Source organism: Argiope bruennichi, chromosome 8 (genome assembly GCF_947563725.1).
Source record: "Argiope bruennichi chromosome 8, qqArgBrue1.1, whole genome shotgun sequence".
Lineage (NCBI taxonomy): Eukaryota > Metazoa > Arthropoda > Arachnida > Araneae > Araneidae > Argiope > Argiope bruennichi.
In genome coordinates, this window is record NC_079158.1 from 27,733,476 (window position 1) to 27,752,959 (window position 19,484).

General features: G+C 28.6%; 1 protein-coding gene across 1 annotated transcript in view; it reads right to left on the reverse strand.

Moving 5' to 3' along the window:
* Window positions 1-4,520: 4,520 nt before the first annotated feature.
* Window positions 4,521-19,484, reverse strand: part of LOC129981706 (uncharacterized) — an 82,085-nt gene continuing 67,121 nt past the window's right edge. The window contains exons 2-5 of the mRNA XM_056092653.1: window positions 13,687-13,813; window positions 9,586-9,728; window positions 7,043-7,184; window positions 4,521-5,044 (exon numbers count right to left, since the gene is read on the reverse strand). Coding sequence (XP_055948628.1) covers window positions 4,768-5,044; window positions 7,043-7,184; window positions 9,586-9,728; window positions 13,687-13,813 — 689 coding nt within the window. The 3' untranslated portion in view covers window positions 4,521-4,767. The remainder of the gene's footprint in view (window positions 5,045-7,042; window positions 7,185-9,585; window positions 9,729-13,686; window positions 13,814-19,484) is intronic.

Consider the following 19,484-nt stretch of genomic DNA (forward strand, 5'->3'; position numbering starts at 1 on the left):
CAAACAAAGTGCAAAGCCATCGCTGATAAGAATGGCATTTTTCCAACTTTATACCTTTTATGCCTAGGACAGTAACAGCAAGCCACGGTTTTATGCAAATTTTTGTGCTTACAGTGCAAAATTGTATTTACAATGACAGTTTGTTTCTTCACCTTTTTTGTTGTCATATCAGCAATAGAATTTCGAAAGAAAAAATTCCATGCCACATTTTTTTCGCGATTGCCTTTTAAGCATGTTTTCTGTTGTACAGCGCCATCTATCGGTGTTTGTGGAACTAATTTTTATTTTCCGCATAAACTGTCGCTTCATGTCTTGAATGTTCAACAATTTTGGAGCCGTTACACTGTAGTTCGCTGTATAGACAGCTCAGAGTAGGGGGTGTTTTAATTTTTTACCATCTTGCAATTTATAAATTCTCGGCAAGATCGTTCTGCTTAGGAATTTTCCCTTCGTTTCACTTTATCTGTAAGTTTGGATTTTAGAGCTAAATGCAAATAATGTAATATATTTTAAAACATATAAAATTGAGTTTAAATTTTCGTTTCTCTGGAAATTATTTGTGTCTTTGGGTGTATGATTATAAAAGAAATATTAAAAAAAAGTTATCTTGTTGAGTTTTTAATGATGCTTTCATATTTCTTTAATTTTTCCTAGTATTTCGAGCTTCGTTTCTTTTTCTTTGAATGCATGCCAGAACGTAGCGTTCAAAGCTGGTACAAAGGATTTCAAATATGAAGCTTTATTTTTAAGCAGATGTGAAAAATGTTTTTTTTTCCTTTAATAATTAAATACATCTATAGGCATACGGTATATTAAGGGTAAGAGAAATGGAACTTTTTGCTTATGTGCTTTTGTTTTCATAATAAAATCCTATAACATTTAGTTATAATAAAATTATATAACATTAGCTCCCACAATTATTGATTAAATCTATAGGCTATACAGAGTATCAATATCCTTAGTATTTAAAATTTTCTGTATTTCTTTTAAGATTTTATTTGTATTAATGATTAAAACTAAAGGAAACTTATCTCATTTTTCTACTTCTTAAAATATTTTGCATCTCTGGAATAATTTTTTTTTCATTTTTTTCATTAAAAAAATATGCACTTTTCAAAGATAAGAATATTTTATAATTTTTCTGTACGTTATTTTACTCATCTATATGACAGATCCCCAAAACACTTTTGTTCAAAAGAAGAGATGCAAATTAATAATTTTTAAATTATTTTATACTTCAACATATATTGTAAAAGATATTTCAATGTATATTTTTTCGATCTTTTTTAAGTGTATTTGAGTTTGTAATTCAAAACTATAAGAATATATATATTCTTTTAAATCTATAAAATGATTAATTAAATAAAGTTTCTGATGGTTTATTTAAACCATCAAAAGTAGTGATAGTTTAGATACATTAAATTTAGTTTATAATATGATTTGGTGTCATAAATACAAATGCAAATTATATAATATAATATAGTTAAAAATTCCTCCAAATTTTTGAAAAAGTTTTCAAACTTACTAGCACTGAAGATTTTCTTTCCACCCTAAGGATTTGAATAATAGAGCAAGTCTTTTAGTTCACAAAAAGAAACTCATAGCAATAATGAAATATTTTTCTATAGGTTGCAAAATCTTCACTTTATCTTAAGAGATGCTTTTGCATTTGATTAGTCAGATGAATTTCATTAGAAAGAATTAAGCTAGAAAAATCAAATTATTCATTGGAACATTTTTTTATTACAGACGATAGTTTGCATGTAATTAATTTTAGATTTTTAAAGTTTTAAGTTAAATGCCATGTAGCTCCCGGATGATTAATTCAGAAAGATGCATTAGAGATTATTTAAACTCTTATTAGAAAAAACTTGCTCTTGTTAGAAAGAAAATATATTTCCTAATTCATTAAAGCCTTAAAATTTTGTTGTATTTATTATTATTAAAACATAAATATATATCTTGCCTATATTTTTTAAAATGCATAATTATATATTTTTGGAAAAACATTTCATTCTAATTTAAAACGAATTAAAAAAATTATATTTATATTAAAATTGTCATGATCTCGCTTTAATATATACCATTATTATATTTTGGAAAATATTTTTTTAAAAAAAAAAAAAGGACGCTGTATCAATCGCAATTATTTACACTAGTAAAATACATTTTTTAATATTTTTGCCATAATTTTGTTCTGTTGTTAATGTCTAACCTAGCTAACTATCAAAATATTTAAAACAGTAAAACTCTTTGAAATTATGTTTAACATATAAATAATATTGCAATAAAATTCATTCAAACTATGCAATAAACTTCATTTTATGCTGTATATGTTCGGGATAATTTCTGTCCTATAAAAAAGCAGAAATTTGGAAGAAATTGTTTTATTTCTTCGTCGTTCATAGGTGGTACATCTACAACTATTCTTTTATTGATTATTTTTTAATAATCCACCAATTTTTAAAAACATTTATTGCATGAAAAATGGTAAAAAAAATTTCATATTGAGCAAAAAATATTTATTTGCATCCTTTTAAAAGTTTTTTAATGCATTTATGCCTAATTTTTGAGAAAATTATTTGTGCATTGCCTTTCATTGGCTTTTAAACAAAATATAAGTTGAATTTTTTTTCTTACGGCAATTCTGAACATAACATATTCTTTGTTAATGTTTTTTGACAGTTTTATGAAATTTCCGATGTAACTTTACAACACAGATGATTTTTCTTTGGTTCAAAGTTAGTTTTTATATTGGTCCTCCGATATTTTCCAGGGTAATGTTTTTAATTTTGATCATGCAATAATGTTGCATCTAATATCTTTCATGTTTTTTTTCACTATTTTTATTGCATTGTAAGTAACTATAGTTTCATATCTATTGAGAATTGAAAATGGTCGAATATCTTTATTCCCCAGTATTTCGATAGTTTGGTTTTCAAATTCATGCCTTGCTTTATCCTTTCCATATTCTTAACTTTTAAAAGATACGGTTGGGCAATTTGAGTTTTTCCCTTCAGGTTTTATTGAAACTGAAAATAGATGGTCCAATTTTATTAAATTTAGTCAGAGGCCAAATTTTATCAAATTTATGGCAAAACGAACGATTTCTTTCATTTCTGAATTTCTGGATACTGCAGGTTGTATTTTTTTTTTTTTTTTTTTTTTTTTTTACAATTGTAATCCATAAATCTGCTGAAAAATCCTTTTCCGCCAAGCTTAATTTTTTTTCCCTCCAAACTTAATCTTTTTTCACCTTTTTATTTAAATCTTTTTTCACCAAAGTATACTAAATTTTACTTTCCCAATTGTTATGTATTTTTTCTGCCCATTGCAGTATATAGTCAAAATATGTGAGAGACACTTCGATATTTCTTAAAAGTAAGAAACTCAATAAAAAAAAAATCACAACATTTGAAATTTAAATTTAGGTAAATTGCCTTTATTTTCAAAACAATATTTTGGATTTCATTCTTGCAAATTAACATTTCGTTTATTTTTTCATATAATTTGTTGCGACTTACGAACACAAAGATCCATTTTTTTTTATCATGTGTGAACCTGATGTTATTTTGGTTTCGATTTTGAAAAACAAATTGGCCACAGAAAACTGGCGACATCTTTTTTACTTTTAGAGTTATTGGAAAATGAAAAAAAGAACACTTGGTTTCCCATTTGGCGACTTATTGCCAACAAAAAGTTACAACTTGGCACGAATGTCCGTCATGTATACGATTCTCTTGTGTGACCAATAAAGGGCAGGGTCGTAAGAAGTTATCGCAGGAAGAAACACACAGAAGAAATAGGGAGGGGAGGTATCGAAACTCATATATAATATATATTTCAATTTTCCTAGTTGGCAAAAAAAAGTTTTGGAGTTCGAACGATTTTGAAATGAAAAAAAAAATGTTGTCTAAAATAATATGCAGTTCCATCCCCCATTATTAGTTTCTAGTAAAATATTCTTGATACTTTAATATTTCAAACAAAATGTGTTCCACCTTTTTGTATCTAAAACAAACCAATATATTATTCTTTTGAATGTCACTATTTTGAACGATTTTAAACTATTAATGGTTGTCTCAAGTAGAATCTACTAATCAGTTTTGAGATTCCTCTAGAATTAGGAATTAATGGAAACTTCATGCCTAAATCATTTTGAGTAGAAGAAGAATGGAACTAATTCAGTGTAAAATGTTAAACTGTCAAGAATGTTTTGTTAAATATGACAATTAAGGTCAGAGACAACGCATTTTTTCAACAATACAGAAATTTAGCCACACAATATAAAACAAAGTTATAAATCTTTTACAGCAAAAGGCAATTAGAAGTATACATGCCTATCTCTAATGATTTATAAATTAATTATTAAGCCATTCTTAGTGAACATTTTGAATGAATATCCTAATAATGCATTTAATAAAATAATTTGTTACGTAAGAACAAGAATACATAACCAGATAAAGGTTGAAATGATATATTTTATTGTACAATCAAATAATATAGATGCAAATGTGCTTTATATTTTTCCAATGAAATAATTGCATTCAAATTAATGAAAACATTTTAAACCGTGGTGATTGATCTATATTTCTTCCTTAAATCTCAACAGTTACATTAAATGTCCAATTTAATTTCTTTTTTTTTTCCTGTATATCTATCATTCCAAAAAGAATAGTGTTTCAAATGAGTTTTGAAACTCCTGTATCTATTTATCTCTCTTTTACAGCCAACACTATACATAATAGATATGTGTTGGTGTCAGCCTCACGTGAGCATCTGTGGGAAGCTGTCGAGGCACGTGATCCGGTGGGCAAGTATCCACGTTAGGAAGAAAATGAAAAGCGATGCGGAATGATGATGAAGTGGTGATGTTGTAGAGGTGGGTGAGCATGCGTCCGTCGCGTACGTGTAGTGGGCACAGTGCTCGTGGATTAGCGGACTTGAAATGCGGTCCAGGTGTTGTTGAAGAAAGAGAGCTGCATCGTGCCCGCAATCCTGACTCACATGGAGGTATTTGCAAGTCACGAATTCTCCGAATGCACTGAAAATAAAAGGTTAATCTCTTTGATCATTATAGAAAATTAATTTGAAGAAAGTAATCTTTTTCTGGAATAAAATGACATTCCACTAAGTTTTATATCTGAATCACAAACTATTAATAAAATGCAGAATATTACCAATAAATGAAAGTCAGAGAAGTATTCGACTACAAAGAAACAATGGCGAATTTTCGATTAGGCAGGACCATAATGTATATTTTACATAGAATTATTACAATCCTTTTGAAGTAAATGAAAATTTGATTAATTTAATATATATATATATATATATATATATATATATATATATATATATATATATATATATATATATAATATAACTTATTGATAAATTACTTATTTAATTTGTTCAATCATATTCCTTATGATTTCAGCAAACTAAAATTTTTAAATTTCCTATTTTTTCAAGATTATTATTTTACTCTTTTTTTTATCATCATAATTAAGAGTTTTTGTTTACATGTAAGGCGTCATTAATAAATATTCACGAGTGATTTTTTTAAAAAAAAAATCTGCATTTTGATTATTCTTTCATGGCATACTTGTTACGGAAATAAATAAATGGAAACAAATATATTTTAATAAAATTACTAAAATAAAAATTTAAAAGGGTATATTGTCTGAACATGCTCGCATAATAAAAATATTGGGAAATATATCCAATGGAATGTGAAACCAATTCCTTTATATATTAAAAAAGGGGTCATCATAATGTATATTGCAGGGGTCAAATTAATGAAAGAAAATGGGGACCCAAAGAATTAAGATAGCTATGACAAGCATAAGAAAAATGAAGAATATTCGGAAGACTGAGTGATCATTTGGCTATTTTAGACGACTTTTAAAGAAAAATATAATTGCATTTCAAATAAGAAATTTTGTAATAGAACGTAGTACTTAATGTAAGAAATAGTTTGTCTTTTCAAAATTTTAATAAATTAAAACCAGAAGTAGTGTCTAAATAAACTTTTGCCTTCTTATTTCTGTTACTGATAAAATGTTATTCAAAATGGCCAACCCAATTACTTTCTTTACCAACAATAACAACATCAAAAAATGCTATATATTGATGGATTTAAATTTTCCATTTTTTATTTACTTGATAAATGTATTATAGTCCATTTTTTTAATAAATTAAGGCCATACATATTATGCACATTTATGTTATGGAAAAGTATAAGCTGTTATTTTACAAGAGGTAGAATAAGTGAACATTGCTTTTAGCTTATCACCCAATCATAAGGTGCTAAATTTAAATTTGGACACATAATTCATCACAAAAGATAATGTAGCTCCCTTTCAAATTTTGATATTATGTATGGTTGATTCCATATACAATAGCCACTCTTACCTTGAGGTAAGACTTCTAGTGCAACCTAATCAGAATAGTAGTGGCATCTTAAGTGATGTTTAACTTTTATATGATATTCATTAATATAGGTACTAATAAAATTACTGATACTGTTTCTATTTTATTTATACCAGACATTATTAACATTGTCACTTAGAGCACCTTAAATTCAATTACTAACGGTGTATGTGTTATAAAACATGAAGATGGTGATTTTTCATATTCGTAATCTATAATGTATGAGCGACTGTAAAAAGCAATTGCACTTTATTCTCTGTTTTTCATTAAAACCTCCAATATCTTAGCTTTTCCATGTACCATGTATATGGAATGGTCTAAGCCTTTATAAATAACATAGATTATCCTTTGGACTTTCACGGTCGACAGCCGGTACACAACTTATCTTCCTTTATTTCTCTTAGCATTCCATGGCGGATCAAGCGCTCGATCTAAATTCTATGCAGACCACTTTTTGTTCTTTACCCTTCTTTCTTTTAGCATCCTTTAAGGCCTAACACAGCAGCTGACGGACGTTCCTTCCACTGGCACCGTGATAAATCGTGTTAGGGGCAGGCATCTTGCTGACTGAGCGGGGGGAGGCCTTTGAGGGATTTTCAAAGCCACTTACCAGCACGATTCCCGAAGTCCATCGTCCACATTTTGCCGCTGATTGACGTTCTCCGACAGTTCCATGAGGTACCTGTACTTGGGTGCGCATTTATCTTCGGCTAGGGAGACGTTTTTGAAGCAAGGGGCGTGCTTCAGATACGCTGAAAGAGCACATAGCAGACGTTTTACTCTCAACTTTATGCGGGGAAATGTTTTTTTAACATTCTAAAACTATTAATTTTATCTCAAAGCTTTAAAACTCCTGAATGAAAAACAGTTTGCATTCTTTCACTTTCGTTCTAAGTTTTAAAAGATCAAAATATGTGGTTATCGAAGTTCTAAAGCTATTCTGCAGTTGCAGTTAATGAAATACTTTATCTAGTTGCAAATTCAGAATATCTTATAAGTTCAATAATTATAGAATATTTTGGCAAAATAAAAAGATTTTTACAGTACAGAAAATAAATATTATATTACGTGGAACAAATTAATAAACATTTAAAGTTAACTGGAAGAAATTATGCAAGTCGTTAAGTATGCTGTGGTAATTAAATGCGGTATAGTGTGGTTTTTAATAACTATTAAGTATGCCTTTGGGAACAATTCTAAAGTTAAGATTTTGTGACACTGTTACTCTATCTAATTAAAAACTATTCTTATTATGTAATTTGATTTTTAATAACTGTTCCGTAACACATTCACACTTTTCAACAAAATTTGCTTATTACTGTTTCATTATGTTACAAAATCATGATATTTTTGGCCTTTTTGTTGTTAAAATGTAGTGCGACAATCTCCTTTCCCTGTACTTGTTGCTACAATGTTATATATGACTAATTTTAATAATGACTGAATATATGGCTTATAAAATACCCAGGATATTCGTACATTACATAAATGGCTATTAGCTAAACACAAGGCAGCTATGCCTTTTGTGTTGTAATAAAATCGCATTAAGTATGTATTAACATTTGCACAAAGTTTTTCTTGTAAGCTTTTAAAAACCAAACAAAGTGGGCAATAATATTTTTCAAACCAACAGAAAATTAATGTGATGTGCTGAACTAAATGAACTACTTTAGCGAAAAAATAGTATTTTAAGAAATAGGAAAATGATACAAACTAAAATGCAGCAATTTGTCATTGGAAATATATTTTGATGTCATCAAAAATATGTTAAGAGAGTCAATGTGATAAGAGGTTGAACCGAAGTTGAACCCCCTTCTTCGCCAAGTTGCGATAACGCGCCAAAACTGGCAACTTCCTGACTTGCAAACCTATTTTCTTTCGCCTTTAATATGCGTTATGATTGGACATCTGCTCCCTTGCTTTTGAACATTTCGCAAAACACGGAGCAAGACTGTTGTTCAGGAGTTGGCGATTTTTGAAAATTACTCCAAGCAGGGGGTTAAACTCCGGTCGTACCGTGATAAGATTGGCTGGAAAAATAATACCAATTCTTCTCAAAAATACTATATTCATTTGTCATAAAGAGAAGTATAACAAAAGGCCAAACTACAATAGCTTGTTAAATTTTAATTTATCCAGTAACAAGCTGAAAATGATATTGTAAAGAGTTTTAATGGGAATGTCAAAGCTGTATGAAATAAATCGATATTTATTTTCTTTTATTTATTCTCTTGCAATGTTGATATTAAATGAAATTCTTGAAGAGATTCTGTGTATTGGAAAAGAAAATGTTTGGCAGTGGAAAATCAAATAAATGTAGTTCGTTTTTAACTATTCAAAATATAATCGAAACTGATCAAAAAAGTTCATTTTTTTTAACATTTGTATGGGCTTTGAAACGTGACGTAATGTTCCAGGAGAAATTACACAGACTGAAACTTCATATTTAACATCCAACAAATGTTTATCTAAATTTCCTTTTATTTTTCAATTTTAATAAAAGCACGCTCTCAAGTCATTCAAGTATTCAGCTGCCATTCTCGATGTCCTGATTACAACCCCCCCCAAAAAAAAATGAAACATCCTTATTCGGAAAATTAAGAAGAATACAAATCATGCAACTTAATTCTAGCTCTGAAACCGTGCTTAAATTAAAGCTTTATAAAAAGCATTGGAATCATTCTAAAAGTTATTGAAAGCAGATACTTCCGTAAAATCAAAATTTGAAGGTAAATTTTCATATGATCAATCTTTTTTTAAATGAAGAGTTGTTCTTAATATGCTGTCAAAGATATATGCTATTTTTGTGAAAATAAAAATACAGGCAATGCTAATAAAGATAATCAAAACTACGGAATAAATTTTCTAGAGAAATTGTAATTTTTTGCTTTACTCCAACAAGCTTTTAATAATTTCTTTATTAATAATCGTTTAATTAATTTAAAAAAATTGTTTTGGTAAATAATTTTATTTATTTACCACAACATTGTGACCATGATTGTAATATTTGTATTCTACTGCTTTATAATGATACAATTTAAGACATAATGTCCAGGCCAATTATAAGATATCTCTTAATTACACGGATTAAATTTTCATAAATGTTAAAGTGGTATTATCTTGTTAGAAAATCAAACATTCAAAAGAGGTTACCTTCCTGGATGGCGCCTGGTACGCACAGTTCCAGTAACACTTGTCTGGCCCCAGCAACCACGTGGTTGAACACTTTTCTCTGCGTGACAGTAAAGCAGTGTTTCATGTGGTTGTCCACACAGGAAACGCTCTCTTTCAGTGTGCTGTAAGGAGAAGTTAATTCTGGTAACATTCACCGATTATATAAATAACAAAAATTTTTGTTATAATTTTAAAAAATTATGTCTAAGTTATATTTTTCTAAAGATTTTCGGCCAGAAATGCAGATTATCTGACGGCAGTATCTTAACTCTAGTAATGCAGGTTTAATGCTTCTCATGAATCCGCATTATAAGTGGAATTAAGCCACGTTAGATCCATCAGAGTCAAAATGCTTTCGAAATGCATGTAATGTAGAAATTTGAATGAAGGTCATCGTTTATTAGGCCTCGTCATTTATTTACGTTTGAACAGGACATATTCAAATAAAATAGAAATGTTTTAGTAAATAAAAGATATTTAGTGAGAATTATTGAAATTTCTTGTTTCATTTCAATAGAGTCTTGAAAAATCGCTTCATTCATCCCTTTCTTAATTTTATTGATAATTTCATGCAGCGAGATTAATTAAGAATGGTTGAAAATAGTTATCAAACGCCTAATATTTTCCTAAGAAAATTGGCCCGTTTTGGAAATTTTAAGATTTGGTACCTTCATATAACCAAAACAGTTAATTATGATCAGTAATGGGACATCCTTATTTTGATAAGTAAAAGATAAAATTGAATTCCTAGAAAATATTCTGTTTAATTTTGGTGCTATAAATTGATTATAAGAGCTTCAAAATAGGTCTTAATTTAACATATTAAAAAACAATGAAAAATTGTTTAAAACATATAAGGTACAAATGTATTTTTATCAGGAATTAATAATTTTTATTGAATTAAATTTCATATCTGTTAATCTGAAGGCAAACTGTTTTTGAAAATCAATTCAGAATGATCGAATATATTGAAATAATAAACGTTTTACCATATGTAATTAAGTTATTATTTAATTTTACTAGTTCTATTTCATGCTAAAACGCGATAAATGGCTTTAAGAAAGCCTTTATGCATACTTCGGTTTAACCAAATACTGAATTTTTATTTTGTAACATGTGTTAAAGGTTTGATAAAGTTTATTGGCGCAAGAACCATTTATGATTAAACTACACCAAATATATGGTGAGATATGTTAAAGTCATAAAAGCACACATTCCATAGATTATACTATAAACATTTATTTTATGAGCCACTTTATTTTTCAGAATAAATATCTAGCTATTAAATCCAAGGGTTGCTTTACCATTTACCTTTTACTTGCATTTTGTATTCTAATATGAATGTGGAATGCATTTTTTTTCAAGTAGAAAAAACTGCAATGCTTTCTAAATCACCTACTGCAAAGAGATACAAACTCTTTCTCATTTTTTTTCTTCTTTTTTTTCTCATCTATCTCCTTGCTAACTTCTGGATTACCCGTGCAGATCTCCTTTGTTATTCATGAAGGGCAGCTTTTGCTGTAAATGACCTTCCTCGGGGGTTGTTGCGGTAATACTTTGCCGCAGATAAGCGTGCATCAGCCGCCTCTAATATGAGGCAAGCAGCCCCTATCAGGTAGTAAAAGAAGTATGCCGTGGTTGTTCATTCGCGAGTTACCAAAACATTCGACATCGAGATTTTTTAAAATACCAAAAGCGCTTATTTTTTCCTTCTTAAGTATTTATATCGATATTTTTCGTAGGGTCTTTATGGTTCTTTGGGGAGGAGAAATGTGAGTGTGTACGAAAATGTTTTGAGATAAGCATCGTCAAAAAATTCTGATAGTAAGTTCTTGGGTAACATCAATAGTTGTGAGCTTTATTAAGACATTTCGAACTCGCTTAGTTCTTCACCAGTGAGCTAAGTTGTGTTGAGTAATGGTCATAGTTCTTTGTAAATTCTTTGGATTTTGATGTTTTGTTCCGTAAATTATTGGTATATTTAAATTTAAGATATGTATTAATAATTTGAGTATTTAATTCGTGATATCTAAATATGTATTAGCATGTCTGGGTGGTAACGTATTGAACTTGCATTTTTACTAATGTTAATTATTTCAGAATCACGAGCTTTATTCAATCAATTAAAGATTTCTTCATACTTTTAATACGTAATGCTGTTGTCAAATAATAATTCATTATTTCGAAGAACATTCAATTTTTATTTGATCGACTTGAGAGGTATCAAAATGCTTCTATATACCAGTGTTCATCCGAAATTTTTGAAAATATATTCTCATATCAAGCTTTTTCACCAAAATTGTTTACATTTATTGTATAGTTGATTATTTTTAGATCTTTTATTCGATAATTTTTAGATCTTTATTCTACTAATTATTGTTAAGAATTGTTCAGTTTTAGTAGTGTGTTTCACTTCCTTCTCAACATATAAGACCTCGAAATCCATTTTGTTTTCTTATACAGATTTACAGCTATATCTTGAAATACTTGCTACTGGCACAAATACTTTTAACAAATTTGATCAAATTTTACATTTTGATGCAAATATTTGTTTCGCATCATTATAAAAATATTAAGAATCTTCCAAAACAAAAGAAATCTATCTCAAAGTAATTCCATTCATAAAAAAGCATCATAAATGGTGTCGTTTTTATTGAATCGCAGACTCGTGATATGATTTATTAGTTAAATTGATTCATGTTGACAAGGACCTTATTTCACAAAAATAGCCATTAAACCATTTTAAAAGCCATTTCAGGTTCAAATTTCAATTATTGTATAGTCAGAAATAATTTTGGAAAGGTGTTAGAAAATAAATTATAAAACTCTCACAAAAAGGGCTGACACACTCAAAAACAAATTTTATCTTCCCATAATACCTTTAAAATTTTAAAAATTATCATATCGATTATTCAGTAATAATTATAGAAGCATTTATTCTGAGAAAAATGCTTTTACTAATAACAAAATTCAAAAAATTATTTATTCGATGATGCCAATGGTAACACCAAAATATATTTTGTCCTAATTCCATTTATTTTAAAACCTTTGTTCTTTTAGTTTGGCTTGGCATTCCAAGTTTTTTGGTAGTTCAATGTTGACTTTTTGAAGAGAGCTTGTTTTTACCAAATCTAGTCTTGACAATTTTTCTTGCAACCCTAGTGCAATTAGTTACGATATCTTGTAACCAAATACGCTGGCGGAGTTTGGCGAGTTTTAAAAAGGCTGGTGCGATTATATCGTAATTGGCGAGAAAAAATGGACACTAAAATCTTAACAAAACATTTTTCATTATTATAATCGTAAATAATTCATGTATTTAACATTTTAGATAGCTGGAGTATGAATGTGCATAATTAAGCACAACAGCTAAAATACATGTAACATTTTACATGGAGGCGAGCGAAGGCGCAGGTAAAGAAAATCTTTAGTTAAAAATATAATACTTCTATTTAACGTACATCATATTAAAATATTATTGTTGAATGCTTTTACGCAATTTGATGTAAAAATGAAGAATCACTTGTGCTTAATCTTGAAATGTTTCTTATTCTGCCTCCCGAGTTTACTAAAATTTTGATACACATAGCAATTTAGCTGTAATACTATCATTGAAAATTGAATCCATTTAACTTGTCATTCAGTTTTAGCCATTATTCACACACATATAAGCAAATTTACAAATTCACAGACATAATTACATAGTTTGCCGTCTTCTTGGAGGTAAAATGTCATGAAATTTTTTTTAAAGCGAGATCGATTTTTTTATCATTACAACAATGTGAAGACATTAAAGCGAATATAGACCTTTTTAAGTGAAAATAATTTACTTATAGGCGTTCATTTTAAAGATGTTTCAAGTTAAAATAATTCATTAATAGACGTTCACCTTAAAGATGTTTCAAGTGAAAATAATTCCTTAATAGACGTTCACCTTAAATATGTTTTAAGTGGAAATAATTCACTTATAAAAGCGAATTTTTTTAATCAAAATTCTGCTATCGAATTTTATTATGTTCGGAAAATTTGGTTGCAATAAATCTTATGTAAATAAACATTATAGTTCATTGTATCTGTTACCTGCAGAGAGTGAGTAGTTCATATCGAGTGGCGGCAAAGGCCAGATCATTGCTCTGAGTCTGCAAGGACTGGAGGCACCGATGTAGCTCCATGAGAGTACACTGAGGCTCGGGCGTCGACGTTAGCACTGGAAAAGGAGGATAAAAATTAATTGTAACTAACTATTAAAATATATATGAAGTCTTTTGATGAAATTGAATAAGAGTAATCCCAGGGTCTTTTAGGGAAATATCTTTACTCCTACATTTTTTCAATTCTTGGAATCCAAAGTGCTCTATGCAAAACTCCAACAAGCATATTTGCAAAATAATGAATAGATTTTTTCTACAACTTCAGATGAAATTTATATAGATAAAGTAAAAATGATTGGTAAAAGATGAAAGATCATATATAACTAAAAATTCAAATACCATTTTTCATAATAAAGTATTAAATGAACTATGTTACCGTTCAATTACATTTTTAGCATTGTAAATAAAGGTATGAAAATAAAATCGTATTAAAATACTGAGATATTTTGTCTGATGACGAACTTAACAAGATTTCACAGATTCGAAGCTTTTAATAAAAACTAGTATGTAATTTAACATTTTACTTTAAACCCACTCTAGCCTTTATAAACAAATAATCAAACATTGGTATTCGACAATAATTGAAAAACTTCTACTTTATGGCTCTGGCATCTGCGCCAAGATCTTCACAGACAATCAATTAAGCAGCTCTACAGCATCCGAAGAATATTCGTATTTAAAATCATACGATATTGTAGTATTTCACCCATAAATGTTTTAAATGTCTTCACTGAGACTCTTTCCCTTCATATTATAGCTCAAGCCATACACACAAAGTTCAATGTTTGGTACTGGCGGAATGTTTAGTAACAGAAAAATATTAAGAATTTTTTAATACTTTAAGACAGTCGCAAATAAACCATCTAGAGTAAAAGCCATAATGCCCAATGAAAATATAGAATATTGGGATTATTAGTTTCATAATCGATTATTCCAACTTGACCTGAAGCACACAGTAAAATCTGAAAACCCGTAACTCCAAGATTGCATTGTAGGAACTGTTTTTGAATTCTCTGGACCATCACCGTCCTTGTACAACCCCTTCCATACAAGGCATGACCCGTCATCGGTAGGGAATAGTCAAGCCCTCATTATTTCTGTATACCTACTAGCTACTATACTGTATACTACTATTTCTGTATTCCTGCTACCTAAAAGGAAACCCTTTTCAAAACATATTGCTGTAAGTTGAATTCATATATTTCAATATTTCAAGTTCAGAATGCGGCAGTTAATTTTGCTACTAACCATCTTTGGGACAAGGAACAAAAATAAAAATATGCATTGTGAGTTTCAAAATTTTCTCTTAAAAGGGAAATTCTAGTGAAAAAAAAAATGGCAATATTCTTCCCCCATTATCAAGTTACCGGAATATGAGATTTAAAGAATTTTTCAGCATCAACGGGATTTCTTATTCTTCAATAGCTATAAGCTTATTCATCGCATTGAGATAGGATAAAGGTTAATATCGTCACAACATGATCAGAAATCCAATATAAAAGTTTCGAACTGAGAGATAAATCCTTTTTGTCTCTTATCATTTAATAAAAGTAAAAATATCTACTGGGACAGCATCTGTACCGACAATAAGGAAAACAAAAATCAAAATGGCGATTCTGATTGGGAAACAAAAAACTGTTTCTCTAGTTTTTCAAATCATTTGAAGATGAGAAATTAATTTTTCCCGACAATACACAAATCTCTTATCTTCTTTTTCAAATATTTTTTAATAAAATTTTTATCTAACGGTTGTCTAAATCTACCTAACATATGAAAATAATTTCTATATAATTGAATAAAATTTTGTTAGAAATTCTTTAATTAAAAGAAATGCGCAGGTAGATGAACTTGTTCTTCAAACTATTTTCAACAAAAATTTCCTGTTGTTTTAGAAAAAAATTTCAATGCATTAAAACCTTTTGTTTCATTAATTAATATGAGGATATTAATTAAAATAAGATCCTTTTCCGAACATGGATTAAGTCATACTTGATGCAAACCTGTAATAAAGATAATCAAACAACTAATTGCTTAAATGAATCTGTTTTATTCTTTCTGTAAATAAGAGAATTCGTAACTATGTATTCTTGTAGAAAAGAAGTTGTTTTTCAGGAAGTATTTCTGATTTATTTTATATCATCTTATTATTTATATAATTTATTTTCCTATTATATAAAAAAATTTCATGTAAACGTTTCGTTTTATTTACTTTGTGACTGGTGTTCGTATTATTTACTTTGTGACGTAACACATTTGAAGTTTGTTTTGCCAGTATTGTTTGAGATATTTAATGAAAAATATTGTTATGACGTAAGTATTTGTATTGCCTTTGATGGTGAAATGGTGACGAAAAAGACAAGAAAAAGCTTTAATTAACATCAAATTAACAACAATTGCTTTTAAAACCTTTTTTTTATTCTACTTTTAGACACATGTTTGTTGCAGCGCTAATGAATAGATTCCCGGTGTGTTTATCATTTTCGGTAAAAAGTATAACTGTCAGCTAGAAATCGTCTGAATTCTTAAGCAATAAACTTGTTAATCCTACACTGTTTTTTTAAAATAGCAATGGGGGCGTCCAAAAATATTCAATGAAGAGAAAATGCAAAGAAAACCCAACGAGAATCTGTCAATTTGAAAAGCAAGTCACTAAATTGGTGGAAAAATGTGAAATAATGATTCAATATTTCGATATAGGGAAGAAATCAATTGTTCAGGAAACCCTAATAATCTGTGGGCATGTACGATTCAAGAACAGCATCGGGGTTAGCGAGTAAAAGTGAATATGAAGTGAACCCCCTTAATCAGTAATGAAAAAAAAAAACGTTTCAATACAAGATTATTTATTTTAAATCATCTTTAAATGAATTTTTATGGAACTTCTAAAAAAGTCACTGAAAAGAAATACAGAGAGTAGTTAAATGAATATTCCAACTTTGAGGTACACAAAACAAAGTACATTTTTATTACTCATCAAAAACCAAAAATGACAATTGAAAGTTTAAATTCAACGCACAATAATAAGTTTTCAATAAGAACAGGTATGTCGCTCCACTGCTGTCAATTGACGTTGATGAGCTTAAAGTAACTTTTCAGAGCATCATACCAAGCATGTTTGAAAATTAGATTTATCTTACTCTCTCAATAATACCTTTCATATTTCTTGGGGGGGGGAAGGTCACATTAGATACATATAATAATTTAAACTTTTAACTATTACTTTATATTTCAACTATTGCTTTCAATTATTATAACTATGCTTTATATTTCAACTATTGCTTTCAATTATTATAACTATGCTTTATATTTAAATAGTTCGCATTATTTTGCTTCCGTTTAATACCTTTACTAAGAAGGAATATTCATTTATGTACGCCCTGTATAATGCACAAATTCTACTATATATACTTCTACTGAAGGAAACTTAAGCTTTAAGAAAAACAAGATTCGTATGAATAAATGAAAATTAAAAAAATACTCTAGAAACAATTTATTTTTAAATAAGTTCCGAATTAAATTTTTTAAGCATAAAAGCAAACGTTGGAATAATATTAAATATCTTAAAGCTTTGCCGATCTTTTTGACTTGTATCAAGATTTAAATGAAAGCGCGTAGTAAGAAATAATCAGTTTTCATTTTTTTTTTTCCTTCTTGCATCAGTTCAAAAGAATAATCAAACACCTTTCATGTTTTTCTTTTTGGTATATTCGATTAAATTATTGCCTCTTCAATGAAAAAAAGTTTATTCTCTTTGAAGTATATAAAGTCTTTTAAGCTCCTTTAAACACACCTTGCAAGTGGAGATTATAGCCATTTTTATTTTTAGTGCAAATATATTTTTTGAGATTTTTAAATGCTTATCAGAATTTCTCTTCACACTTTCTTTCAGAGAAAATTCACTAAATTTGAGATTATTTTTTCTTTGTCATGACAGCTTTTGAGCATTGGATTGTCAAGGCGAAATGATTATAATTTTGAAATGAAGAAATATAAAAGTAGCAAGTGATAATGCTATCCAATTTATTTCAGGCTCAGACAAAATTTTTAGAAATCTATGTCTTTAATTTCTCTCCTTTTTCAGAGATTATTTTTAAATGCAATTTATACTTTCTATTTTAATTTTAATACATTGTTATTCTTTTTTCTTGTGTTTGGAATTTTATTCAGATGATTAAAAATGATTTTTTGTTCATTATTTGCTACGCTGAGATCTGCAATGTAAGGAAAGAGATAAAAAAAAGTGCATTTTCTAAAATTTTAGGTTAGATTAATTAACATTGTAGATTTTTTATCAATTAATTCAGTTTTTCAGAATTTTTGAATATTTATATAATTTTATTTTCTTTAAAAATTTTTTTTTTAAATCTTAAATGAGGATTTCATATAAGTTTGACAATTTCGGTGAAAATGGGAAAGGATTCTGGTTTTAAATGCATCAATTATTTCAGAAAGATCTTTTAAGCTTTTTTTGTGCTTGTAAAAAAATAAGGATTAATGATGATTGCTTTAATTAATTTTTTTTATAGATGCATGTACGAATCTTTTTTTTTCCTTTCAAAATAATTAGCACTTAAGAAAAACATTAGTAACAATGGAAAATGAATATTTTTCTTTAAGTTTTTAAAGGCTATTTGCATCGTTGTTCTTATTTCAGATGATTTGTTTTCTTTGTATCTTTTGTAGATTTTTTATCGAATTATAAGAGCATAAATATCTGGAAAAAATAACCCAAATGCATTAAATATTTTTTAAGGTTTTTCTATAAAGCGTCTAGTAAAAAAAGTTAGTTTCTTTAAAGGAATATTAAGCACATTATGGCAATTTTTTGAAATATATTATGGGATATAAATGAATCATTTTACTGGTTTTTGTTTAGACTTTTCTTTGAGTAAATATGAAATGCAACTGAAATTTTTCAACTACTGTCGCTAATGTTTTTTTAATCAAATGTCATGGACACTTTACGAAATGTCACTGACATTTCACACTGGTCGCTTAGATTTCCGAACTATTCATGATTAACAATGAACTCTATAACTTTTGTCCACTGGTGTGATTTCCCCAAATCACCTCCGCATATTCTATAATGTAAGTATTATTAACCGTCTGCCCCTCCTGTAACTGTGGACTGCGGGTAAAGCAATCATTACGAAATATAGATTTTTAGCGTCAATCTAGCATTTTTACCGAATCTATCAAACCATCTTTGACGAATGTTTCGGCGATTAATCGCTGATATGCGGTTAATACACAAGCAAGAACCAGAAAAACAAATACATATTTTGGACTCGTTTCTTCCTAAAATTTGAAACCAAAATTTGATATAGAATTGCAGTTATAATCACAGTATCACACATCAAATTTCGTTTATTTCAGTGCGTTGTATAGTGAGTTATCACATTTGCATACATGAGGAATGACAGCCTGCTTATCTTGAACGATAGTATTTCTAGAAACTACATGAAGTATTTTATAATGGGACGAGCGAGTGGCTCAGCAGATATTCAATAGCAAGATTTCTGATGAATTTTAATCTCAATGCGCAGTGAGTTCATTTATGGAAACTGCACTTTACCTGTATATTTGTAAATCAAAGTAAAAGACTTTTAAAAAGTATAAATTTATAAAATATATTTAGAATCAGAAGACATTTATTTAGCTGAGCGTGATCAATGTTCACCGCATTACTATGTGGTCTCTACATGAGGCAATTGCATGCCGAAGTTT